This window comes from Mesoplodon densirostris, chromosome 1, assembly GCF_025265405.1.
Source record: "Mesoplodon densirostris isolate mMesDen1 chromosome 1, mMesDen1 primary haplotype, whole genome shotgun sequence".
NCBI classification, from domain to species: Eukaryota; Metazoa; Chordata; class Mammalia; order Artiodactyla; family Ziphiidae; genus Mesoplodon; species Mesoplodon densirostris.
Window position 1 is genome coordinate 131,962,198 of NC_082661.1, and position 25,834 is coordinate 131,988,031.

The window sequence follows — 25,834 nt, forward strand, 5'->3', positions numbered from 1 at the left end:
CATAGCAATTTTTATATTATATATATATATATATATATATACACATAAAGAGATTTACTGTACATAATTGGATTAGATAATTTTAGAGGCTGATAGGTCCTAAGATGTGCAGGATGAATTGGCAAGCTGGAGACCCAGAATAGCTGATGATTTAGTACCAGTTTGAGTCTGAATGCCTAAGAACAAGGAGAGCTAATGGTATAGTTCCAGTTCAAAACCTACCAGGCTTCAGACCCAGGAAAAGTCGATGTTTTATTTCCAGCCTGAATGCAGGAAAAAAGCTGATGTTACAGTTCAAAGGCCATCAGCTAGGAAGAATTATTTCTTACTCAGACTTTTTGTTCTATTCAGGTCTTCAACTCACTGAATGAGGCCAACCCACATTAGGGAAAGCAACCTGCTTTATTTAATACACCCATTTACAGATTAGTCTCATCCCAAAACATCCTCACAGAAACACCCAGAATAATGTTTGACCAAATATCTAGGCATCTCATGGTCCAGGCAAATTGACACATAAAATTAATCATCATAGCTTCTAAGCAAAATTGAGTAACAGAAACTAAATTTGCCCCCTTGTGTGAAACAACCAAAATGAATGATAGTGGATAGGAAACAAACAAACTGAGCCCTACAATTTCCCCAGCTTACTGCCATGAGAGAATTTCTGGGCCACAGCTTCAGGGAGGAAAACCCAGGTGCACCACCAGACATCCAATAAAAAATATCAGGCAGGCAAACTAGCTGAAGAAGGCATCCATAGAGAAAGGAAAAATCAGTTAATGGAAAACAATCTAGAACTCACACAGATGTTAGAGTTAGCCAAAAAAAAAAAAGATATTAAAACAGTCATTATCGCTATATTCAATATGCTCAAAAAGTTGAGACATAAAAAGTAAAATCATTCCCAAAATGATCTTCTAGAGATGAAAACTACATCTGAGAAAAAATTTCATTGGATGGTATTAACATCAGATTACACATTTCAGAAGAAAATGTTAGTGAACATGAAGAAATATAGCCATAGAAGTTATCCAAACTGAAACACAAAGAGAGAAAAAAATATTTTACAAAATGAATAGAGCTTCAGTGAGCTGTGAACAGCTTTATGTAGCCTGGATTCTCAGAAAAAGAGAGAGAAATAAAAAAAATTTTTTTGGAAGAAATGATGACTGTCAACACAATTCAAATAAGTTCAATAAACGTGAAGCATAGGCACACAACCACAAACACATGAAAATAACCACACCAAGGCACATCATAATTTAGTTGCTCAAAACCAGTGATAAAAAAAAAAGAGGATCTTAGAAGCAGACAGGGAAAACAAATTCATTATACTCAGAAGAACCAAGGTGAGAAACACAACAGGTTTCCTGTGAGAAAAAAATGAGGTACAACTGGAGTATAACAATGACTGATAGATTTATTTTGCCTTAGGTCCAGATATTTTTTAGCATATTTCTGTGAAGTGGGATTTTTAATTCAAACTAAAATGTGCAGTTCTATTTCTTTCCAAAGCTTCCATTAAAGACCTTTGATCTGCTTGTCACTGAGCCAGCTGCTGCTCTTGCAATCTACAGCTGTACACCCATAAAAATGCCCTTTGTATTTAGATCTCTTGCACTCAGTGTGTTAAAGGCCAATTTTACTGTCAAGTTGCAGTGTCTTAATAACATTAGTTACTCAGTTTCTCATTTTTATCCTCTTTTTTCTCCATGATTTGATTATTATTAAGTATTCTATTAAGTATTTTTACAGTCTGGAACAAAGATGACTTCCCTAAAAGCTGTCTGGAGAAAAAATCTGAAGCTAGTCCATGGCTGTCCCATCACCTATGCTTTTGCAAACAACTGGGAAAAGATTGAACAGTTCCAAAGCAGGCCAGATGACATCGTGATAGCCACTTACCCCAAATCAGGTGAGTTTTGTGGCTTGACAAATGCAGGTCTGACTTCAGCTTTTGTTCCCTGAAAATTAGCTTCTCTACAAAATCGTTAACATCCTAAATAAAATTAGTATTCCTAAAAGTCAGTCTAGCCATCTACTTTGAGTATATTAAAATGGACATTTGGGGCATAGAAAGAGAAACTCTGCAGAATTAATTTTCTAAGATAATATATTAAGATGGCAGGCTTCCAACTGGGACGTTTTGTCCCCAGATTCAGGTGAAGTTTATAAAAATGTTGTCTTTTGCCACAGGTACCACTTGGATTAGTGAAATTTTGGACATGGTTCTAAATGATGGAGATGTTGAAAACTGTAAGCGAGATGTTATAACTGTGAAAGTTCCAATGTTGGAAATGGCCCTTCCTGGACTAAGGATTTCAGGTAATTTTAAATCACCCAGAAATTATAATTTTGTAGTAGTATTTACATCACATATTAAATACTGTATTTGTGATGTCCATTCAAGGAAAATTGAGTATATTTGGTAACATAAAATGGAAGTTTTGCAAGCAGTACAGTAAGCAAGGCATACAGAGAAACTTTAGTTTAGTCCATTGCATGCACATCCAGGTATGCTAATCAAAGATAAAAGAATTTTGTTATAGAAAACAACTAAAAATCTCATTGATAAAAAAAAATGTTTCTTATCTTTTTTTTTTTTTTTTTTTCTGGTATGCGGGCCTCTCCCGTTGCGGAGCACAGGCTCCTGACGCACAGGCTCAGCAGCCATGGGTCACAGGCCCAGCCGCTCTGCGGCATGTGGGATCTTCCCGGGCCGGGGCACGAACCCCTGTCCCCTGCATTGGCAGGCGGACTCTCAACCACTGCGCCACCAGGGAAGCCCTGTTTCTTATCTTTTACTGAATTTTGTTGTATAAAATTTGACAGATTAGAACAGTAATGTCTTAATTTAGAACATTGCTGTAATTAATAAATAAGAAGTACCAATGCCTCATAAAATATAAAATTTATTATTAATACAATTCACTTTTCATTGCACAAATATTTACTGAGTGCTTCTAAAGAACTATGCACTGTGCTATGGACTAGATAAAAAATGATCAGTAGGGGCTTCCCTGGTGGCACAGTGGTTAATAATCTGCCTGCCAATGCAGTGGACACGGGTTTGAGCCCTGGCCCGGGATGATCCCACATGCCGCAGAGCAACTAAGTCTGTGCACCACAACTATTGAGCCTGCGCTCTAGAGCCCATGAGCCACAATTACTGAAGCCTGCATGCCTAGAGCCTATGCTCTGCAACAAAAGAAGCCACCGCAATGAGAAGCCCTCACACTGCAACGAAGAGTAGCCCCTGCTCATGGCAACTAGAGAAAGCCTGCACACAGCAACGGAAGACCCAACGCATCCAATAAATAAATTAATTAATTAATTAATTAATTAAATCTATTTAAAAAATCAGTAAATTAGATGTCCTATCTCCAAGGAGCTTACAATAACATTGTGACATTAAATAAGTAAAGAAACTAGCAATATATGAATATTGTTAGCCTAACATATCCAGAGAATAGGGCTTTACGAAAGGGAACATCAGGAGACTTTACTTTAGATTGGGTAGTTAGGGATATCAGCTCTGAATGGAAACCTAAAGCTTTGCACAATGCTGGAGAAAGCATATTTCAGGAAGATGAAGCATTAGGTATGGGGGCCTAGATGCAGAAAAGACCTAGGTGTAGTCCAGGGACTAAAAAATCAACCACCACCAACAACAACAACAACAATGAAAGAACGGAAAAGTGAGAGGCAAAACAGTTGGAGACTAGACAGGGACAGATCATGCAGGGCTTGTAATTCTTAAGAAATACTCAGTGAGCTAAGAGAGAATCAGCAGAGTAGGGTATCATGAAAGCAAGTGAGAAGGGTTCAAAAAACGAGGGCTAGTTTTCAAATGCTGCTAGAAACCTGGGATAAAAAGACAGTATTATGGTGGTGAATGTCTATCAATGTAAACAGCAGAATTCAAATTCTCTCGCCTACTGGAGCTAGTTACTTCCACAGGCAGAGAAGGACCAGCTGAGAGGGTATCATTCCCTCTGTGTGGTTGCCTGAAGTCAGAGAGCAAATGCTAAAGCTTGAAACTAAAGGATTATTCTGGGACAAGCAACCAAAATGAGTACCGAGTGAGTTAAGACTCCAGAACCATAGAAAAGTATGAAATGAAAAAGTGATAGAATCAAAGTAATCAGGGACAGGACAGTCAGAGATTACTGGTGAAAGACGGAGGTTGGGGGTGGGACGTGAGTCTGTGTAGCATCACCAGAGAGTGAGTAGGTGAGATTCGGCAGGTAAAGGAGAGTAAACTGACACTCAGATTTCCTCTGCAACCTGAATGTGCATACTTGTGATGTCATTACATATTCCCAACATTCACATTTAAGTATGTAAAGGGTTCATTTAAAGGACCTCATGTGGCAAAACAATCACAAGACAGAAGAGGTTGAGTAATCTTTCAGTGCAGTTAAGAGATGGAAGAGGAAGAACAGATAGTGAAAACTTTATAAAAGAGACACATAAAATTTCACGTCATGGACATTGAGGCAGAGTGAGTTGTGGAAGATTATGATTTCTCATTTCTGTATGTTGGATAAAGTGGCTGCCACTACCAGGTCAGTAGAAACATAATGAATTAGCTGGTGGAATTTTACAGGTGTATAATTAATAGTTCCAGATAAAATCCAGGACACCCAATTAAATTTGAAAATCAGATAGATACCTCTTTTATTTAGTATATTTCAAATATTGCAGGGGAGATACTTACAGGTATCTGTTGTTTATGTGAAGTTCAAATTTAACTGGGATTCTTGCATCTTTATTTCCTAAGTCTGTCAACCCTATCTGCATTGATATTAAGGGGTTCTTCTTGATACCACCCTGTGCTATGAACTGTTCTCTACAGAATATTCACTGGTGAACATAACAAGCTATGCTTCTGCTCTTATGGAATCTCCATTCCAGTGTGCATTTGGGAATGAGGATGGGAAGAGGCATGGGAACTGACAATAAAAAAATAAATAAGCATAAACTGTGAGACAAAATATGTGCTGTATAGAACATTTAAAAAGGATGATTTATTAGAAACGGAGTGGCTTTTTAACGTATGTAGTTAATTTTGTGAACAATTGAAGCATAGGATTGCTTTGAATGTGTGAGTCATACAATTTGGAGCAGGTGTGCCTTTGTGTGCAAAATATGGAAGATGATATATATATAGGTTTAACAGGTAATCTAGAAGTTAGACTGGGTGTAAGTTATATTGTGAAATATGTGCAGGACTTTAAGATTGACTGGATGTGAAACCTGAAGGAGGAGACAAGAATAACTAAGATTTTAGGGACTGACAACTCTATATGGGATGGCATCATTAACAGATAAATCTGGGAAGTGATAAAGGTCACTGAGTCCATTAAAAAATCATAAATTAAGGGTAATCCCAGCTCTTCCTGGTCTATGTCAGAAATTCTCTGAGTATGCCTTTACCCCAAAAGTGCCCTCAGACTGGCCAAGTCACTTATAGATTGATCTAGGCCCCTTGGCTCTTCCTAGCTCTTCATGTAGAAAATAAATGGATACTTTCTGTCACAAGGAAGTTCATATAACCCTTAACCAAAGACTTAACTTGAAGCTAAGTTCTATTGCTTATTAGTTGTATGTCTTTAGAAACTTCAGCCAGCACCTAAAAATTGCACAAAAATTTCATTTTATATATATATATATATATATATATATATATATATATATATATATATATATGACACATAAAGGAAATAATGAAAATGCAGGTACAACAAGTGATGCTCTACAAAGATATCATCTATACTACAATAGCTGCTGCATAACAATAGCCAATATGAGAATTACCAGTTATCAATATCTCTGACATACAGGAAACATTTTTGTAATAATGCAAAGGCATGATAAAACTCCAAATTGCTAAGGTTGGTATTATTACTTGTCATTTTGGAGGTGGTTAAAATTAAGCCTAGAGACTCTGTGATACTTTCAGATGTTTCATGATGAGTAAGTGAAAAAGTTAGGATTTGAACCCAAAGAGGCTAACCGCAGAACCCAATCTCTTAACAATTAGAAAATATTGGCTCTTAGAATCCAGATAAATGAAGCTTGACATTGGTTCAAAATTTAGCAGCATTATATACTGGTCAAAAATATTTTGAAAAGTTGGTTAAGAAAATCTGGAAATGCAGGCTCTTTGGAGACTCTAGTATCTCCATAACCAAACTAAATTTCCCTAGGTATAGAACAATTAGAGAAGAATCCATCGCCCCGGCTTGTGAAGACACATCTACCAATTGATCTCATTCCTAAGTCTTTCTGGGAAAACAACTGCAAGGTATACTCTAAACCACAAGTAAATTTTTGCGACTTTTAACCCTTTTTCACTCACATAGTAAGTAAAGTAATTGCTCAAATGTTTTGTTTATCTGTTACCATGAGAAGTGAGCTACATTAAAAAAAAAGTGTTTCGATTAATAGAATACGTTTTAGCCTAAACGTACATGCTCAAGTTTTCCAAAGTTTTGCAGCAACAAAATCCTTATCTCAGCACAATATTGCTACTATTATTTCTCAGCTGTCTTATATAGTTTGGCCTTCCCTGAAAACTCAGCATAAGGATATCATTTCTTATTTAATAGTTTGGTAAAATTCTTCAGTGAGACATTTGAGCCTGGATATTTGCTTTGGGGAAACTTTTAAATTTAAAACTCATTTTTTTTTTCAAAAATTGTGAAGCTATTCAGATTGTCTATCTGGCTTTTGCTAGTTTGTGATATGTGAGGAATTCTAAGTTGTTGAGTTTTGTAATGAAATGTTGTTAATAATATTCCCATTTTATTCTTTCTTTTAACAGGCTTTTTTTTTTACAGCAATTTATCTATTTTAAAGCAAATTTATTTTGACAGAAAATTGAGAGGAAGTTAAAGCAGTTTTCCTTATATCCCTTGATCCCACATATCCATAGACGCCCCATCATCAATATCTCTGACCTCTCACCAGAGCGATACATTTGTTACAATTGTTGAACCTACATGGACACATCATTACCTTCCAAAGTCCATAATTTACCTTAGAGTTCACTATTGGTGTTGTACATTCCATGGGTTTGGACAAATGTATGACGACATATATATACCATTATAGTACCATACAGTGCAGTTTCACTGCCCTATAAATCCTCTGTGCTCCACCTATTCATTTCCTCCCCCTAACCCTGGCAACCACTGATCTTCTTATTGCCTCCATAGTTTTGCCTTTTCCAGTATGTCATATTGTTAGAATCATACATATGTAGCCTTTTCAGATTGTATTCTTTCACTTAGTAATATGCCTTTAATATTCTTCCATGTCTTTTCATGGCTTGATAGCTCATTTCTTGTTAGTAATGAATAATAGTCTATTGACTGGAGGTACCAGAGTTTATTTATCCAGTAATCTACTGAAGGACATTATGGTTGTTTCCAAATTTTGGCAATTATGAACAAAGCTAGTATAAACATCCATTTGCAGGTTTTTGTGTGAACTTTATTTTTCAACTCCTTTGGGTAAATACCAAGTAATGTAATTTCTGGATCATATGGTAAAAGTATATTTTGTTTTGAAAGAAACAAGTGTCTTATGAAGTAGCAGTATCATTTTGCATCCCCACCAGCAATGAATGAGAGTCCCTGTTGTTCCACACCCTCACCAGGATTTAGTGTTGTCACTTTTCTAGATTTTGGCCATTCTAAAAAGTATAGAGTTGTTTCTCGTTGTTTTAATTTGCATTTCCCTGATGAAGTAAGATGTTTGGTACCTTTTCACACTCTTATTTTTCTTTTAATAGCTGCAAGGTTTGCTGTGATATCCCCTGTTTTTTATTGATACTAGTAATTTGTGTCTTCTCTATTTATCTTGTCAGTCTTGTTAGATGTTTATCAATTTTGTTGATTTTTTTAAAAGATCCAGCTTTTTGTTTCATTAATTTTCTTAATATTTTCCTGTTTTTAATTTCATGGATTTCAAATCTGTTGGTTTACATGCCTACTATATGTTACTTTTTTTCTTAAATAAAATATCATTATTTGATTTTTTTCATTCTCCCCCTGCAGATGATTTATCTGGCTCGAAATGCCAAGGATGTTGCAGTCTCATTTTACCATTTTGACTTAATGAATAATTTACAACCTCTTCCGGGAACCTGGGGAGAATATCTAGAGAAATTCTTGACTGGAAATGGTAGGATGGTCTTGGCTAAAAATTAATGTCATTTTTAAATTATTTTAAATAATAATATTAACCATTATAAGTATGAATTTTCCTTTCAAAACACTTATTTTTCCAAATCAGTAACAAGTACATTCAAATACCATTTAAAAATTAAATCAAATACATCTAATATTTTACTATGACATTCAATATATAAACCTTGTACTAAACATTGGCTTAATGAAAATATTCTTGAATCTCTTTTTAGTTGCTAAAAACCCATTCTCAGTTCCTGTTCAGAATAGAAATTGTTTAACTTGCCCAAATCATTAGTTAAATCTGTTACAGATATATTTATAGTACTTAGTAAATAATTGATTGAGTACTTCATAAAAGAATAGTTTTCTTCTGTGTGAGGCTAAGTATAACCTATTAGAGGTCAATGTATTTTCATTTGAAATACGTCTTTTATACTTAATATTTTTAAAAATCTGATTATACACCCATAAATGGCTGATGGTATATAATTGTTTAAATTGGCTTTAGAGTCTCAGTTCCCTTGAGTACTAAATTCCACAAAATGTTTGTACACTTTGACTTATTGGTCACAAACAAATCTTTGATTTGATGAATGCTTATGGAAATAGACTGTTTCTCTGGTTTTAGTGGCCTTCGGCTCCTGGTTTAATCATGTTAAAAGCTGGTGGAAGAAAAAGGAAGAACACCCAATACTTTTCTTATTCTATGAAGATATGAAAGAGGTAAAATGGTAGAAATGCATTCTAGATAATTCTTCAGCTACATCCTGGGGTAAAAGGATTATTATATTTTTTCAACTTAATCTATGGAGTCCAAAATGACATGATTGCTTTACCTATTTTCCATGCCTGCTTACCCAAATCTTGTTAAGGTCATTAATGACACTAACTGAAATCAATGACATTTTTATCCTCTTATCCTTTTAAACATTGTGTTTCTTTTGAGCACCTTTTCTTATCGAACTTCTCTCCTACGTTTAATTGGTTATCACACTGTCATGGTTTTCCTGTGAATCTCTATCATTTAGTCATTTTTCTTTTTGAACTCTTTGCTATAGTTTGATGATCACGTCCAAGCCCACTGTTGTCAAAACTATTTATATGCTAATGACCCACCAAAAACTCCATTTTAACTTCTACCCTGAATTCAAACCCATGTTTTTATTAAAACAACCCTCAAATTTAACATGTTCAAAACTAAGCTCATCTTGCTTCTCTCTCTCCAACAGGTAATCATTTTCCTTTATTCTCTCTTTTGGTTAATGATGTTTGGTTGTTCATTCAGTGTTCAAAGCTTGAAAGTAAATTGTCCTCACTGGCTTTCATGTAGCTGATATGGTTCCACTATAATCCTGAACATCCCATTGTTTCACATGCTCTAACTATTATATCTTTCAAATGTGTACTTCTCCTTTACATCAGCTCGGTGCTTTGTGACCACCTAGAGGGGTGGGATAGGGAGGGTGGGAAGGAGAAGCAAGAGGGAGGGGATATGGGGATATATGTATACATATAGCTGATTCACTTTGTTATACAGCAGAAACTAACACACTATTGGAAAGCAATTATATTCCAATAAAGATGTTAAAAAAAAGACAACAAACTGAGATTGCAAAAAAAAAAAAAAAATACACATCCACACACATTCACCACACACACACACACACACACACACACACACATACATAAAAACACAGAGAGTTAATAAGACATATTATTAAATGCTGTTGCTTCCCTATTACATAACAGTTACAGTCCAAATCCTTCAGCAGGACATCCAAGGATGTTCTCAATTTTACCCCAATTCATCTTTCTTGATTCATAGCCTCTCCCACTCCTGTAAACAACTCAGCTCTAACTGCAACCACTTTCCTTTTTTTTCTCCCTTGAACACACTGTTAGAACTTATACCTCCAAGAATTTTAACTATCTTCTCTACTGGGAATTCACTCTCCTACTGCTCAGGAGACTGCATCTTGGTAAACTCTGACTCATCTTTCTAAACTCAGCTTAGATGTTACCCCCTCAAAATCTTTCTAGATATATCTATGTAGATTTTAACTTAGCTTCCTAAAAAGTTATAAATATTGTTTATGTCATTAGAATCTGAAAAAAAAAAAAGATTTCTTCCTCAGATTTTTTTCTTCTTATTCTCAAAGACCAGTGAATAATTTAGGTCTTGATATCTTTGCAACTTCATTGGAATTTATTTTTAATAATTTACATCCAAGCAAGATTTTGTCAGTATTTACACTTTAAAAAAATACCTGAAGTTTTCCCTGAATTTATTATTTTTGTTTTTAAATATTATTATTAAGAAAAAGAAAGCAATTTTGATGAAGAACAGAAAAATGAAGGCAGAAAGGATAAAGATACTGGGTCCCTAAAACATTCACATTTCAAATCTGATTACAAATTGAGCTTAAAATTGTTGCTATAATCTTTTTCTCTAAATACTGTTAATATTTAGGCCAAGATTTATTCTTATTGTACTTTGAATGAAAACTAAAAATGTAAGATTTAGAACAAACAAAATATTCTATTCTACTATTACTAAACATAAATTATTGATTTTTTCATTTTTAAGATTTTTTTCACATTATGTTAATGAGTTATTTTTTACCATTTTCTTGAATATGTCTCTTTACCCACTGACAGAATCCAAAGAAAGAAATCAAGAAGATTGTGAGGTTTCTAGAGAAGAACCTGAATGATGAGATCTTAGATAAGATCATCCATCATACATCCTTTGAAATGATGAAGGACAACCCTCTGGTCAATTATACACATCTACCAAGTACAGTGATGGATCACAGTATATCCTCTTTTATGCGCAAAGGTTAATATTTTGCTGAGTTTAATTTTCCTTTTTGCTTTCTTATGAATTACTCTGAAGTGAGGATTAGCTTTGTAATCTCTACCAAGTTACTTAGCCAATTTTGGCATCAATTTCTTCATCTGTAAAATAAGGACACTAAAACCTACCACAAAAGTCGCTGAATTAGGTTAGAAATTATTAAAGGAAATAATGCATGTAAACACGTTATTAAAATACCTTGAGTACTTGATACATATTTCTCCTTCTATTTACTACCCTGCTAAAAGGGAGTGGTTTTGTCAATTCTGATGTGAGTCATTCCAAATTTTTTATTACTAAATCTTAAATCTTTGTTTAAATTGTCATAGGCCTTCTTCTCCTCCACAGTAATAAACTAATGTCACTCAATACAGTACCATCTTCTTTAAAAACCCCTTATCATTTAGAAAGCAGTGGTCATTTTGTTAAGAAGGATTCACCAAGAGTAATGACATTTTTTTACCATATGGGAAGTTTTTGCTCCCTAAAAATACTGTCTGAACTATATGAAAACATAGACTCTAAAGTTAACTTAAAAAGATGACAATAGAGAAATATGGCATTCACTGTCAAAATACAGCTCTATTTCCATTAAAGCAAATACTGTATATTATGGTTTATTGTACATGGCTTGTGTCAAAAATGTGTTATTAATGATAAAAATAATGCATTTAACAAATTATTAACTAAAATTTGAGAAGTTATCCATCTAGTCTTGCCACCTTTCTTTTCAATGTCCTTTACTGGATTGGAAAGGAAAAGATAAAATTTCAGTTGGTGTGCTGGGAAGTAAACACAACCCTAGGAATATATAGTGCATATGAACATGTGGATCAAAACCCTCAATTTTGAAATAGTTATATGATTACAGATATTTCTAACACAGTTTTCTCTGTACGTTCGTGTAGTCCTATGCTACACGAAGACTAAATTATGTTTTTATTTTAATTTTCAAAAACACTGCACTCGGGCCTCCCTGGTGGCGCAGTGGTTGAGAGTCCGCCTGCCGATGCAGGGGATACGGGTTCGTGCCCCGGTCTGGGAGGATCCCATGTGCTGCGGAGCGGCTGGGCCCGTGAGCCATGGCCGCTGGGCCTGCGCATCCGGAGCCTGTGCTCCGCAACGGGAGAGGCCACAACAGTGAGAGGCCCGCATACCGCAAAAAGAAAAAAAAAAACAAAACAAAACACTGCACTTAAAAAATAAGCTGTGGTATAAGAGGGCAAGGCAAATTTTTCATTGTAAATGGTGCATTACAAGTTTGAACAAAGAAGACTGATACATGCACAACACACACACAACACACACACACACACGTTTTTCTTGTGGAAGAAACAGAGGCAAAAAACCTCTTTAATTAAACAAGGCAAATTTTCATTATGCCAGATTATTGAATGTAACTTCCAGGAGAGTTTTATCCCCAGTCATATGGAAATTGATACTATCTAATGATATCTCATTAGGGTATAAAGATAGATGAGATAAGCTCAGTATCTGAATTCCATGATTTCACCAACTTCAAAGGAAAAGGGTATATGAGAGAGACAGTCTTTATATCCCCTCTGGGAGTAGTGAAGAACATAACCTTTGTGGTCAGATTGCTCTGGGGTTTATCGAGGCTATGCCACTCACTGAACCTTTGACTTTGCATATATTAATAAATCTGCCAAAGTTTCAGTTACGTCACTGACAAAATGAAGAAAAGAATAATACCTATAGCACAAGTTTTGGGGGAGGATTTTGGTAAAAGTTATATAAGCATTTACTATATTTTTTCTGACCAAAAGTGATATACACAAAATTAGCAAGTCGTATTACTCTAATATGTTCTAATCTAATAGTTCAAGGTGCATCTATTCATTTATTCATTCATGCATTCAATAACACTTAAAGAATACTCTTTATTCATTAGTTAATATTTATGAAAAGCTCTTCATGAACACCTATATACAGCTCATATTCTCTAGAATATAAATGACATGTACATCTGCCTCAAGAAGCTCATAATGTAATACAAGAGGCATGCATGTAATGAATATTGAAAAGGGCTCAAAAGTGAAGAATGAACAAAGGGCCAAGCATAGTTTGGCCTTCAGTCTTGAAGGAGTCCATGCTGGATAAATCAAGGTCAAAATTTAGTCACACAATAGTAACGATGTTATGGAGAGGATAGATAATGTCCAATGTTTATGCCTATGTCCCAAACAGCAACAAAACAAAAAACCCTGAGATTTGGCAAGAATTTATTTTATCAAAAAAAATTTTATACTTCCCTCACTCTTGTGAAGCAAATGTGTTTGTGTATATAGTATTTATACTCAAAATAGAAGATTATTAGACTACTTTTATATATGACTCTTTATTGTTTAAATCTGCACTTTCTCTTTTCAGTGGCATCTTTGGAGGTGTACTATCCCAGATATGCACTACTCTCACATACATTCCAAAGAACTATTATTTGGTGAAAACAGAATAAAGTAAAATAACCAGGGAAACAACCTTGTCTATGGGGATGTTTTTCATTAAAAGGATTTTAAATCTTCATGAAGCAATCATGGATTAATAAGGCTTGAAATTCAATACAATTATATTTAATATTAAATAAATTGGCAAAATTAATGTTTTCCTCCAAACACATTAACAGTACATTAAAAATTTATTAATTCTTCAAATATATATTTTTAAGCATCCAGTATAAAAGATTAAATGTAAATTTATATCACAACAGTTTCACCTTTGTAAAAATGGTTCAGGGATTTTATGTGTTTGATTTTAATGCTATTCTTCTCCTCTAAAATTAAAATAAGATATGTCTAGTGAATTCAGGAAACACAAATATCATCCAAATATCATAACATCCTCATTTATTACTTTTGTGAAATGATACTTATCAGCTTTCTGTTTCATTGTTTGATTGTGCTCATGACCAGTCCTTTGTACAGTTTCCAAAGGTAACTCATGAAATAGAATACTCCCTGATCATTGATCCAGTGACCAGTGGTAACCCCATGACCTAGGACAATTAGAAACACTAAAATAATTTATTTTAGGAAACTATTGTACAGCCCATAAATTTAGACAAGAAAATTAACCTTTCTTATATATTTTTAAAAGCCAGACTCTGCACCTTATTTTTGAGAAAGGAGGCAAGAATATACAATGGAGAAAATACAGCCTCTTCAATAAGAGGTGCTGGGAAAACTGGACAGCTACATGTAAAAGAAGGAAATTAGAACACTTCCTAACACCATACACAAAATAAACTCAAAATGGATTAAAGACCTAAATGTAAAGCCAGACAATGTAAAACTCTTAGAGGAAAACATAGGCAGGACACTCTATGAAATCAATCACAGCAAGATTCTTTTTGATCCACCTCCTAGAGAAATGGAAATAAAAACAAAAATAAATAAATGGGACCTAATGAAACTTAAAAGCTTTTGCACAGCAAAGGAAATCATAAACAAGATGAAAAGACAACCCTCAGAATGGGAGATAATATTTGCAAACAAAGCAACTGACAAAGGATTAATCTCCAAAATTTACAAGCAGCTCAATATCAAAAAAAACAAACAACCCAATCCAAAAATGGGCAGAAAACTTAAATAGACATTTCTTCAAAGAAGATATACAGATTGCCAACAAACACATGAAAGGATGCTCAACATCACTAATCATTAGAGAAATGCAAATCAAAACTACAGTGAGGTATCACCTCACACCAGTCAGAATGGCCATCATCAAAAAATCTACAAACAATAAATTCTGGAGAGGGTTTGGAGAAAAGGAAACCCTCTTGTACTTGGTGGGAATGTAAATTGATACAGCCACTATGGAGAATAGTATGGAGATTCCTTAAAAAACTAAAAATAGAACTACCATAAAACCCAACAATCCCACTACTGGGATTACAAATCTTTTCTTTTGGTATACATTAGCTTTTCCTTCATAATGAAAATATTTTATTCATTCATATGTTTTCTTATTTGTAATTTTTAGGGATTGCAGGTGACTGGAAGAATTACTTCACTGTTGCCCAAAATGAGAAATTTGATGCCATTTATAAGAAGGAAATGTCTGAAACTGAACTTCATTTCCGCACACAGATTTAAAGAGCCTAAACTGAAAATTTGAAGAGAGAAGTCTGACCTGCAGTGCGTTGAAACAGGGGCAGTTATAACTTGATTTTGGCAATTGAATGGTTTTATAAAGGGAAAAAAATGTGCTTTTAAAACTTTGATTCTTCAGTGTTGTTAATCAAGTCCCCACTCACTGAGTTTCCAAGTTCCCTAAAATTAGGACAAACTGTTATCTTTTTGTAGGCTATTCCTGCCTTTTCCTAGACCAGTACTGACAAGAAAGTTTCCTACTCAATCTCTATATATTGTGGTTTAAAATGAAATTCTACTCCCTACTAACCTAACCCAAGAAATGCTGCTTTAACACTGACACTATATTTCCTAGCTCTGCCCCAATTTCCCTTTCCTAAAAACTTGACCCAGGACGCTCTCTTCCATTGCTGTCTTCTGGGTTTCATGTTGTTCCCTGAGTCATAGCTCATCTTGTAATGCCTCTCTTGGAATTATACAGTTCATGTCCTAGATAGTATGGTTCAGATTTTGGAAATGTTATTTCCATACCTAATTTCTGTTTATCAAAATTTCTAATTTCTGAGTATGTAATTTTCGAGTCTCTAAAGGTGAAAGATCATCATTAGTCTCCCTAAGGCTCTCCCCTGGGAACAGGTGCTTTGGTCTGAGAGTCTGGACTGAGGGCTGGAACCTGTTTCCTATGGAGAGTCCTTCCAAAATTCAACAACTTCTTCTGAATTCCTGAGAATTTCTTATTGTCATGATATGGTTACCATTTGGGAACTTTGGATTCTTCATCTTGTGTCTGAACAGATGTGTATCCTTTAATACCAATTTCAATACCCCAGATATAATCACATCTACCTCTAAAACTTTCCCAATCTGGTGCCTACAAGAGACTCTCTAGGCTGAATCTCCACCTACACCCTCCAGACCCAATGTCCCTTCTACCTACTTTTCCACACTTAGGTCTATCTGCTGGTCTCTTTGATAGATGTTTCTTTGAATCATAAGTCTTTAAGTAAATGTTCGTAATTTCTAAGGTAAATTTTACAGGAAATGTCTCATTTAATGAGATACATTAGCATTCTTTTATTTTTAATTGATGCATAGTTGATTAACAATATTATATTAGCTTCAGGCGTGCAACATAATGAGTCAATTTTTTATAGACTGTACTACAAAGTTATTACAAAATAAAGACTATATTTCTCTGTGCTGTACAATATATCCTCATTGCTTATTTATTTTACACATAGTAGTTTGCATAGTTTAATCACATACCACTATTTTGCCCCTCCCTACTTCCCTCTTCCCACTGGTAACCACTAATTTATTCTCTATATCTCTGAATCTGTTTCTGTTATGTTATATTCGTTTGTTTTATTTTTTAGATTCCACTCATAAGGATCAGGTAGAGTATTTGTCTTTCTCTGTCCAACTGATTTCACTAAGCATAATACCCGCTAAGTATATTTACATTATTGCAAATGTCAGAATTTCATTCTGCCTATGTTAGGCTGTGTTATCTATTGATATTTCCACATGACGAAGATTAACTATTCTAGTTTTTCAAGTAACTGCCAGAGAGGTAATTTAGAGAGAGAGAGACAGATAGATAATGACACTCCTTTTGTACCAATTGGATTCATATTTGAAAATGCAAAAAAATAAACAAATAAAACTTAAACTCAGTGGTTTAATATAATTTGAAAGGAAGAAGGAAGTTAAGTGAATTATACAACTCAACATTGGGCCTTTAGCCAAATGTACACTGTGTTTCAAAATAAAAGAAATGGGTAACTTTTCCAAATACAGCTTGCCCAGTCTGTGAACTATTCATTAGCTTAAACAGTTGGTGTAGATTCAGTTACATTGAGAACATTTTTGCTCATTTCCTGGGTAATTATTCCTTCTATTGTGTAAGAGCTAAATTTCTAAGTAGATTAGTATGTGTGAAAACTGTACTCTCCCATTGTTTTGCTTGAATTGTTCTTAATGACATACTTTGGGGTCTTAGGCTTGAAGCACATTGGACCTCTGCAAAGAATCCAAAACACAAGGAAAGTAAACCAGAAAAAGACAAAAATATATAATAAATAGATATAAAGTAAAATCTTTTCATAGCTGCCTACTGGTTCAGGCATAGTATTTGAGTGGTCCAAAATTCTATCCCAATATCTGAATTTTCCACCACCAGCATGAGTTTACTTTTTTGGAAGTATAATAGACACACAGAAGTGTACAAGTCTTAAGTATCCAGATAAATTTTCCCAAGTAAACATAGCTGGGTAACCATATCCATATCTCAAGAAACAGAATAATATCAACATACAAGAGCTTTCCCCTCTCTTGAACCCCCTTCCAGTCAATATTTCCCACACTGAAAATCACAATCCTGATTTACAAAATCATAGATTTGATTTGTTTCTTTTTGAAATTTATATTAATGGAATGATACAGGTGGTCTCTTTAACTTTCTGACTTTTTTCACTCAACATTATAATTGGGAGATTTACCCATGCTGCAACAGTTGTATTTTTTTATCTCTATATAGTACTCCATTGTTGAAATATACCAATATTTATTTGCTTTTGATGGGCATTTGAAGACTTTCCTGTTTGTTTTTTACAAATAGTTCTGCTATGAGCATTCTAGTTCATATTTTTGATATATATACATATTTTCAATGCATTTTCCTTGAGTTCAACCTAAGGGTTAAATTGCTAGATAATATGATATGCACAGGTTTAAGACATACCACCAAAGAGTTTTCTAAATTAGTTGTGCTGATTAATAACTACACTAACAGTGCATGAGAGTTTTAGTCCCATATTCTCCCCATCACTTAGTATTTTATGTAATTTCATTTTAGCCACCTTAGTAAGTTGTATTATGCTGTGGTTCTAATTTATATTTCCCTGTTGATTAATGGAGTTGAGTAAATTTTCATGTTAATTTTTCATTTTAACATCCTTTTTTGTGAAGTGCCTTTTCAAATTTTTTGCTTGTGCTGTCTTTTTAAAAATTGATTTGAAAGATATATGTGTCTTTGTGTATATGTGTGTGTGTTTATACATATGTATGTATATGTATATAAGTGTACAGTATATACATTCTGTAAGTCCTTTTTGTATTATCTGTATTTCAAATATCTTCCCTGATTCTGTGACTTGAGTTTTGGTCACTTAATGGTGTCTTTTGATATTATTGGTACAATTTATCATTTTTCCTTTATAGTGAGCATTTATATCTTATACAAGAATTATTTGCTTACTATCAGGTCATTCCAGTGTTCTAGTTTTTTCTAAAATATTTATTGCTTACCTTTCACATACAAATCTGCAATCTGTTTTTATTGTAAGGCTCCAGATATTTTTCCCCCAATAGGGATACCCAGTTGACTCAGTACAATTTAAAGTTGACCCTTGAACAACATGGGTTTTAACTGTATGGGTCCACTTATACATGGATTTATTTTTTCGATAACTGTAGGCAGTTCTACACAAACCATGGTTGGTTGAATCCACGGATTAATGACTGGGTATAGAGGGCTGACTATGGGACTTCAGCATCCACTGATTTTGGTATCCACTGTGGGTCCTGGAACAAATCTCCCTTGGATACCAAAGGATGACTGAATTTAAAAGACCGATCTTTCTTCACTGTACTGAAGCCAACTTTGTTATAAATCAGTGTCTCATATATATGTGGGTCAGTTTCTGGACTCTATTTTATTCCATAGGTTTATTTTTTTATTCTTTTACCAGCACCACACTGTTTTAATTAATATAGCTTAATAATCCAACTGAATATCTGATAGTAAGGAACTTTCAGTTTCATTTTCATCGATTGTCTTGATTATTTGCCTTTTGCATTTCCATATACATTTTAGCTTGTCAACTTCTATTAAAAAACTGCTATGATATGTATGGGGATTACATTTAATGTATTGATCAATTTGTGGAGAACTGACAAGTGTACAACACACATCTTTTTATTTGAGATTTCATTAATTTGCCTTAAGATCAGTCTAAACATCTTACACAACTATTTTTTTTTAATGTGCCTATTAACCATCTGTATGTCTCCTTCAGAAAAATGCCTATTCAGGTCCTCTGCACATTTTTTTTTTTTTTCGGTACGCAGGCCTCTCACTGTTGTGGCCTCTCCCGTTGCAGAGCACAGGTTCTGGATGCGGAGGCTCAGTGGCCATGGCTCACAGGCTTAGCCACTCCATGTGGGATCTTCCCAGACCGGGGCACGAACCTGTGTCCCTTGCATCAGCAGGTGGACTCTCAACAACTGCACCACCAGGGAAACCCATTCTGCACATTTTTTAATGGGGTTGTTTGTTTTTTTATATTGAGTTGTTTGAGTTCTTTATATATTTTGGATAGTTGTAGAGAAAAGGAAACCCTCATGCACCGTAGGTGGAAATGTAAATTGGAACAGCCACTGTGGGAAACAGTATGGAGGTTCCTCAAAACACTAAAAATATAACTATCATACAACTCAGCAATTCCATTCCTGGGTATTTACTGAAGAAAATAAAAACACTAATTTGAAAAGATATATGCACTCCAGTGTTCCTAGCAGCATTATTTACAATAGCTAAGGTATGGAAGCATCCTAAGTGCACATCAACAGATGAATGAATAAAGGAAAATGTGACATATATATATATATATATATATATATATATATATATATATATATATATATATATATATATATATATATATATGCCATTTGTGATGACAGAGGTGGACCTGGAGGGTATCATGCTTAGTGAAATAAGTCAGACAAAGATAAATACTGTATGTTTTTACTTATATCTGAAATCTAGAAAATAAAACAAATGAACAAATATAACAAAACAGAAACAGATTCAGAGATACAGAAAACAAACTAGTGGTTACCAGAGAGGAGAGGGGCAAAATAGGTGAAGGTGATTAAGAGGTACAAACTACTAGGTACAAAATACATAAGTTACAAGAATATAATGTACAGCATAGCGACTATAGTCAATATTTTATAGTAACTTTTTATGAGGTATAATCTATAAAAATATCAAATTAATATGTTGTAGAGCTGACACTAATTTAATATTGTAAGTCAACTATACTTCAATTAAAAAATAAAATAAAAATAAATGAGAAGACTATAGTAAGAAAATCTTATACAACTTTTGTTAGATTTATTCCTCTATATTTTATCTATACTAATGTCAGTTTAAAAAATATCATTTAAAATTTAATTGTTTTTGGAGTATAGATTGATTTTTGTTTTTAATGTTATATACAGAGATCTTACTGAATTCATTTATTAATTTTAATAATTTGTACATTCTGTCAAGTGTTTTACACACACTATCATGTCATCTATGAATAATAACAGATTTTAATTCCTCCTTTACAAACTTTATTTTTCTTTTTTTCTTACTGTGCTGTCTAGGACATCTCATATATTATTGAAGAAAAGTAGTCAATTGAGCACTCACGTCTTTTTCTCAGTCTTTCCCTCTTCCTTATTTAGGTTTGATCTTCTGTTCTTTTCAAGTAACTCAAAGCAATTTTCAGAGCCACTGTTCTCCAGGACTCCATACTCTCCTCCATCCCTCATCAAGTGATTCTTAAGATGAAAGTTTTGATCATTAATTTTCAGCTTTTTATTTTCTGATATATGTATTCAGATATAATTCACTTGAAAACTTCTTTATCTGAACCCTACAACTTCTGAAGTGCCATGTTTTATTAACATTTAGTTTAAATATATATGTTAAGGTCCACTGAAATGTTTTATTAGATTTCTAACTTAATTCCACTGCAATGATAGAATATATTCTATCAAGTTTCATTCCTTTTATGTTTACTGACATTTTCTTTATAACCAATCAGCCAACCTTTGAAGGAAGTAAATCTCACTCTGGCAAGACTCTAAGAAACCCAGTGGGAAACAATAAATAGAATGTCAAAAATAAGTGAAAGGGGGCTATCTATGGCATAAAAAAAACTGAAATACACCTATAATATAACTATATCAGACTTCCATAGAATCAAGGGGAACCACAAGCAACTTCCAGCTATTTCAAAAGTGCAAACTTTGTAGAAGAAATTACAGAATGCAGTTTCTACCTTGTATCATTCTTAGTTTCCAGAATCAATAAAAAATTACTAGTCATTGAAGAAATATGAAAATGTGATCCATGATCTAGAGGAAAATCGGTCCTTATAAACAGACTCACAGATGACTCAGCTCTTGGAACTAACAGCAGGGCCATGATTATGGTGAGACAAATGATGTGCTTAAAGTACAAACTTTCAGGAGGCAATCATTCTCAGGGTTGTGCAAATGTAGGATCAAAAGTTTAACAAACTTGGGACTTCCTTGGTGGTGCAGTGGTTAAGAATCTGCTTGCCAATGCAGGGACATGGGTTTGATCCCTGGTCCAGGAAGATCCCACATGCCACGGAGCAACAGAACCCGTGAACCACAACTACTGAGCCTGTGTGCTGCAACTACTGAAGCCCGCATGTGTAGAGACCGCGCTTGGCAACAAGAGAAGCCACTGAAATGAGAAGCCCGCACACCACAATGAAGAGTAGCCCCCGCTCGCGGCAACTAGAGAAAGCCCACGTGCAGAAACGAAGACACAATCTTGCCAAAAATAAATAAATAAATAAATAAATAAATAAATAATTTTTTTAAAAGTTTAACAAACTTAAGAATGAGAACCTCCTTAAATATTTTGCACTCAGCACCTCACTTGAATTGATGTAGTCCTAGCCCTAATTATCTGACAAGGGCTTATATATAACTATTTGAAAAATGCTAAAGAATTTACAGAGAATGAAGAGTATAGTGGATGAAAAGATATGAAATTTCAGGAGAGGTTTCAAACCAAAGAAGAACCAAGTGAAAATCCTAGATCTGAAAAATATATGAATTTTAAAAATATATATGCTGAATAGACTTAAAGGTGGATTAAGCACTCAGAAGAAAGAATCAAGAATCAAATGCAACTTTAATTCATTCAAGTCTAAGGATATTGAAATTGATACAGGCTGATAAAAGGGAGCCTCAATAACCTGTAGAAAAATATCAAGTAGCATAACTTCATAGGCAGAAGTCTTGCTCTGAATGATTATGTGAGTAAGAAATAAGCTCATTTCTTGTTCAAGGTTTTATATTTATGGGTTTATTTGTGTAATAGTTTAATTTTATGTGTTAACTTGACTGAGCTAAAGAATGTCCAGATAGCTGGTAAAACATCATGTCTGTGTGTATCTGTGAGAATGTTTCTGGAAGAGATTACATTTGAACTGATAGAATGAGTAAAGATTGCAAGTGAAACATCAACCAATCACGACTGTGGAATTCCTCAGCCTCCAAAATCTCAAGCCAGTTCCTATAATAAGTTTATCTCTCTCTTTCTTCTCTGCATCTACCAATGATATATATCTTTCCATTGATTCTGTTTCTTTGGAGAACACTGATGAGTACAGTTTGTTATTACCTTTATCAACAGACACGTCCAGTACTTAATGCTGGCAAGAGAAGTTCTGTGGAGAGTTTGAGAACATTTATCTCTGGCTCTCCATCACATCACACCCCATCAAATGATTCTGAGAAAACTAAGCTTTTCAAGAAAACCTTTTCAACTTAAAACAACCATAGTTGGCTTATGTTCTAGCAAGTAATGATAAAATTTAACATAACTATAATGAGAATATGCCTTGTTCTAAGCATATCTACCAATTCACAGGTTTATGTATTTTCTTAGTTATAGAATAATTTCATTCACATAGAATGTTAGCCACCATGGTTAAAAATCAAAGTCTATAGAAATTCAGATGAATCAATCTCCAGCTCTAAATTATTAGGAAAAGAAAATATAGACAATATCATATTATAATATCAAACTTACTAAGAGACTAGATCTTAATTATTCCCACCACAAAAAAAAGAAATGATCATTATGTGATGTGATGGAGGTGTTAACAATCATTACAATGACAAATACCTTACAACATATAAATGTGTCAAATTGACATGTAAACCTTAAATTTATACAATGTTATATGTCAAATATATTTCAATTAAAAAAATGAAAGGAACTAAAATATGTAAACTCAGATATACATATTCACACACCTGACGGTCTATATCTGTGTTTTTATCTGCTACAGGCTTGTGGAAATAATTATTTTCTTAACAAATATGTCATAGAATATATTGAAATCATTTGAGGCCTTAAGTTATTTTCCTAAGTAACAGTTCCACAGGGAAAACATGACTTCTATTCTGAAGAAAATTTAAGCTGCATATAGAAATGAGGAGAAAAAATGACTTATTTAATAAACAAACACCTACCTATCTCACACATAGTAAATTCATGACTGTTTCCTTTAGCTCTATTTCTTTCTCTTTCAACAATAGTTCATAGTTAGAATTATCAGGACATCTGAAGACATGCAGAAATATCTTCAAAGAAAATATTCTTCAGAAATCTAACAACAACTTTTTCAGGTTGTCACCATCTGTCATATACCCATCATTTGTCTCCAATAACTGGCTACAGGCTGTATCCACTTCATTATTTTTGTTATTACTTGCAATTTCTCAAATTCATATCTTAGACTAAATTTTTCGCTTTTTTATTGATAATTAATATAATGCATTTACAAGAATAACAGTGAAAACAATTTGAGAATGTCATATAGTTCTTATACTTCATAAGTGGGCATCTATCTGAACCCTTTTGCTTGATGGTCCCAGAAGAGCCGTTTGATCCTTTATTTTATCCCAAGAATGAAGCTTCTCAACCATACCCTTTTCTTCAGATACTTTTCTTCATAAATCTACTTTTCTTTAATATGAAGTTAGGATTAGATTATAGGTTACACAAAGCATCCCTTCAAGGATTTAGCAGTAGTAAGAACCAAGAAATATTTTAACTGTAGAACTCCTCCCAACTACATGATTCCCAGTACAGTAGTGCTTCTGATGTTTTTTAACTAAGCACAGAAAACACATTCTCAGGCTGGGTTTTGCCCTCTTTAGGTTTGACCAAAATCTCAAAATGTAAAAACTGACTGCCAAGGCAGCAGAGGATGTGAACAGGTGAGCATTGCCCACCAGTAGTGGCATATTTCTGAGATTTCCTCAAAGTGAAGGTAGCTTGCTTGTTTTAATTTTGAATTATTATTTATTCCTTTACTCACTCTGTTCATGAAAAATTTGAGAGAATGGCTGCCATATTCTTCTCATTGCTACTCTCTTCTCCTGGGGGTAAGCCTGAGCTCTTTCTTAAGGGATAAATTCTGTCCGACTCTGAGGTTGACTGAGACCTGAAGTCATATTTTCCATCTTGGCCTCTATCAATAATAATGGTAATATTTTGGCTCTACCTTCAAACATTTGTTTTATTTCTTAATATTGTACAGAAGCTGGACCAGGAAAAGTAGTGTTAATAGGTCCCTAAAGGACCCATTTGTGTTGGGCTTAGAACATTGAAAAGTAAATCAGAATTTTTATATAAAATATACATGAGTAGCTCTCTCTCTCTTTTTCTCTCTTACTCCTCTTCCTCTTCCTCTTCCTCTTTCTCTTTCTCTGCTATGTGAGGACACAACAAGAAAGTAACCATCTGCAAGCCAAGAAGAGAGGTCTCACCAGAGCCCAACCATGCTGGCACCTTGACCCCAGACTTCCAGCCTCTAGAATTTACTCGGGCCTCTCACTGCCATGGCCTCTCTCGCTGCGGAGCACGGGCTCTGGACACGCGGTCCCAGAGGCCATGGCTCACCGGCCCGGCCGCTCCGCGGCACGTGGGACCCTCCCGGACCGGGGCACGAACACGCTTCCCCTGCATCGGCAGGCGGACTATCGACCACTGCGCCACCAGGGAAGCCCTGAATGTGGATCTTGATATTTGAATAGGTTTTAACCTTGCGCCATGTCTATACTAACAATGTATGGGTTGCTTGATAAATAAATATTAAAACAAACAAACAAACAAACAACAAAAATATATATATACATATATACATGAGTAGAGTCTTTTGGCATGGGAAGGGCATTTGGTTCTGTTCCTTAAACTTTAGTATAAAGGGAGAGAATGCTTGGTGCTTTAATAAGGATTATATCGAGCCAGTCTTGACCCCTGCAGCCTTTGTGAGAGGCTTTATATCAATCTGATGGTATAGTGGTCTTGGAGGTAACTAGCTTATGCCTGATTTAACCTTAAGAGAGTGCTTCTTTTTAAACCAGGTCTTGGACAAAGGAGGTATAGTCATCGGAATGGCCTTGGGAAGAGCCAGGAAAGGACCCAAGGCAAAAGGCAGCCAAATGAGTGGCCTCAGGGGATGCATTCAGGTCTGCAAGACAGAATTTGTAGATGCCAGGAGAACTTTCTACTATATCTTAATAAAGTCAAAGATTTCATTGATGGCACATAGGATCTTAGCAAATTATAGCCCTAAAGCCATGTAGCAGGCCCAGCGTTTCCACAACTGGAGCTGCTGAGGGCAAACCCTCTCTATAAGGGAAAGAGTCCTTAATGCCTTTTAGTGATTGGTCGGCAGAACAGTATTGGCTGTTTCTAAATTGCAAAGCAGTTTAGTTCCCTGTGTGTTACAGAAATCAGGTTTTAGCAGAATATAGACAACAGTATAACC

General features: G+C 34.5%; 1 protein-coding gene across 1 annotated transcript; it reads left to right on the plus strand.

Annotated features, from left to right (window-relative positions):
- The first annotated feature begins 1,770 nt into the window (after positions 1-1,770).
- Positions 1,771-15,173, plus strand: SULT1B1 (sulfotransferase family 1B member 1). Its single transcript, XM_060090507.1, has 7 exons — positions 1,771-1,918; positions 2,200-2,328; positions 6,216-6,313; positions 8,070-8,196; positions 8,833-8,927; positions 10,863-11,043; positions 15,061-15,173. The coding sequence occupies exons 1-7, from the start codon at positions 1,771-1,773 to the stop codon at positions 15,171-15,173; spliced, it is 891 nt and encodes a 296-aa protein (XP_059946490.1).
- Positions 15,174-25,834: the final 10,661 nt, after the last annotated feature.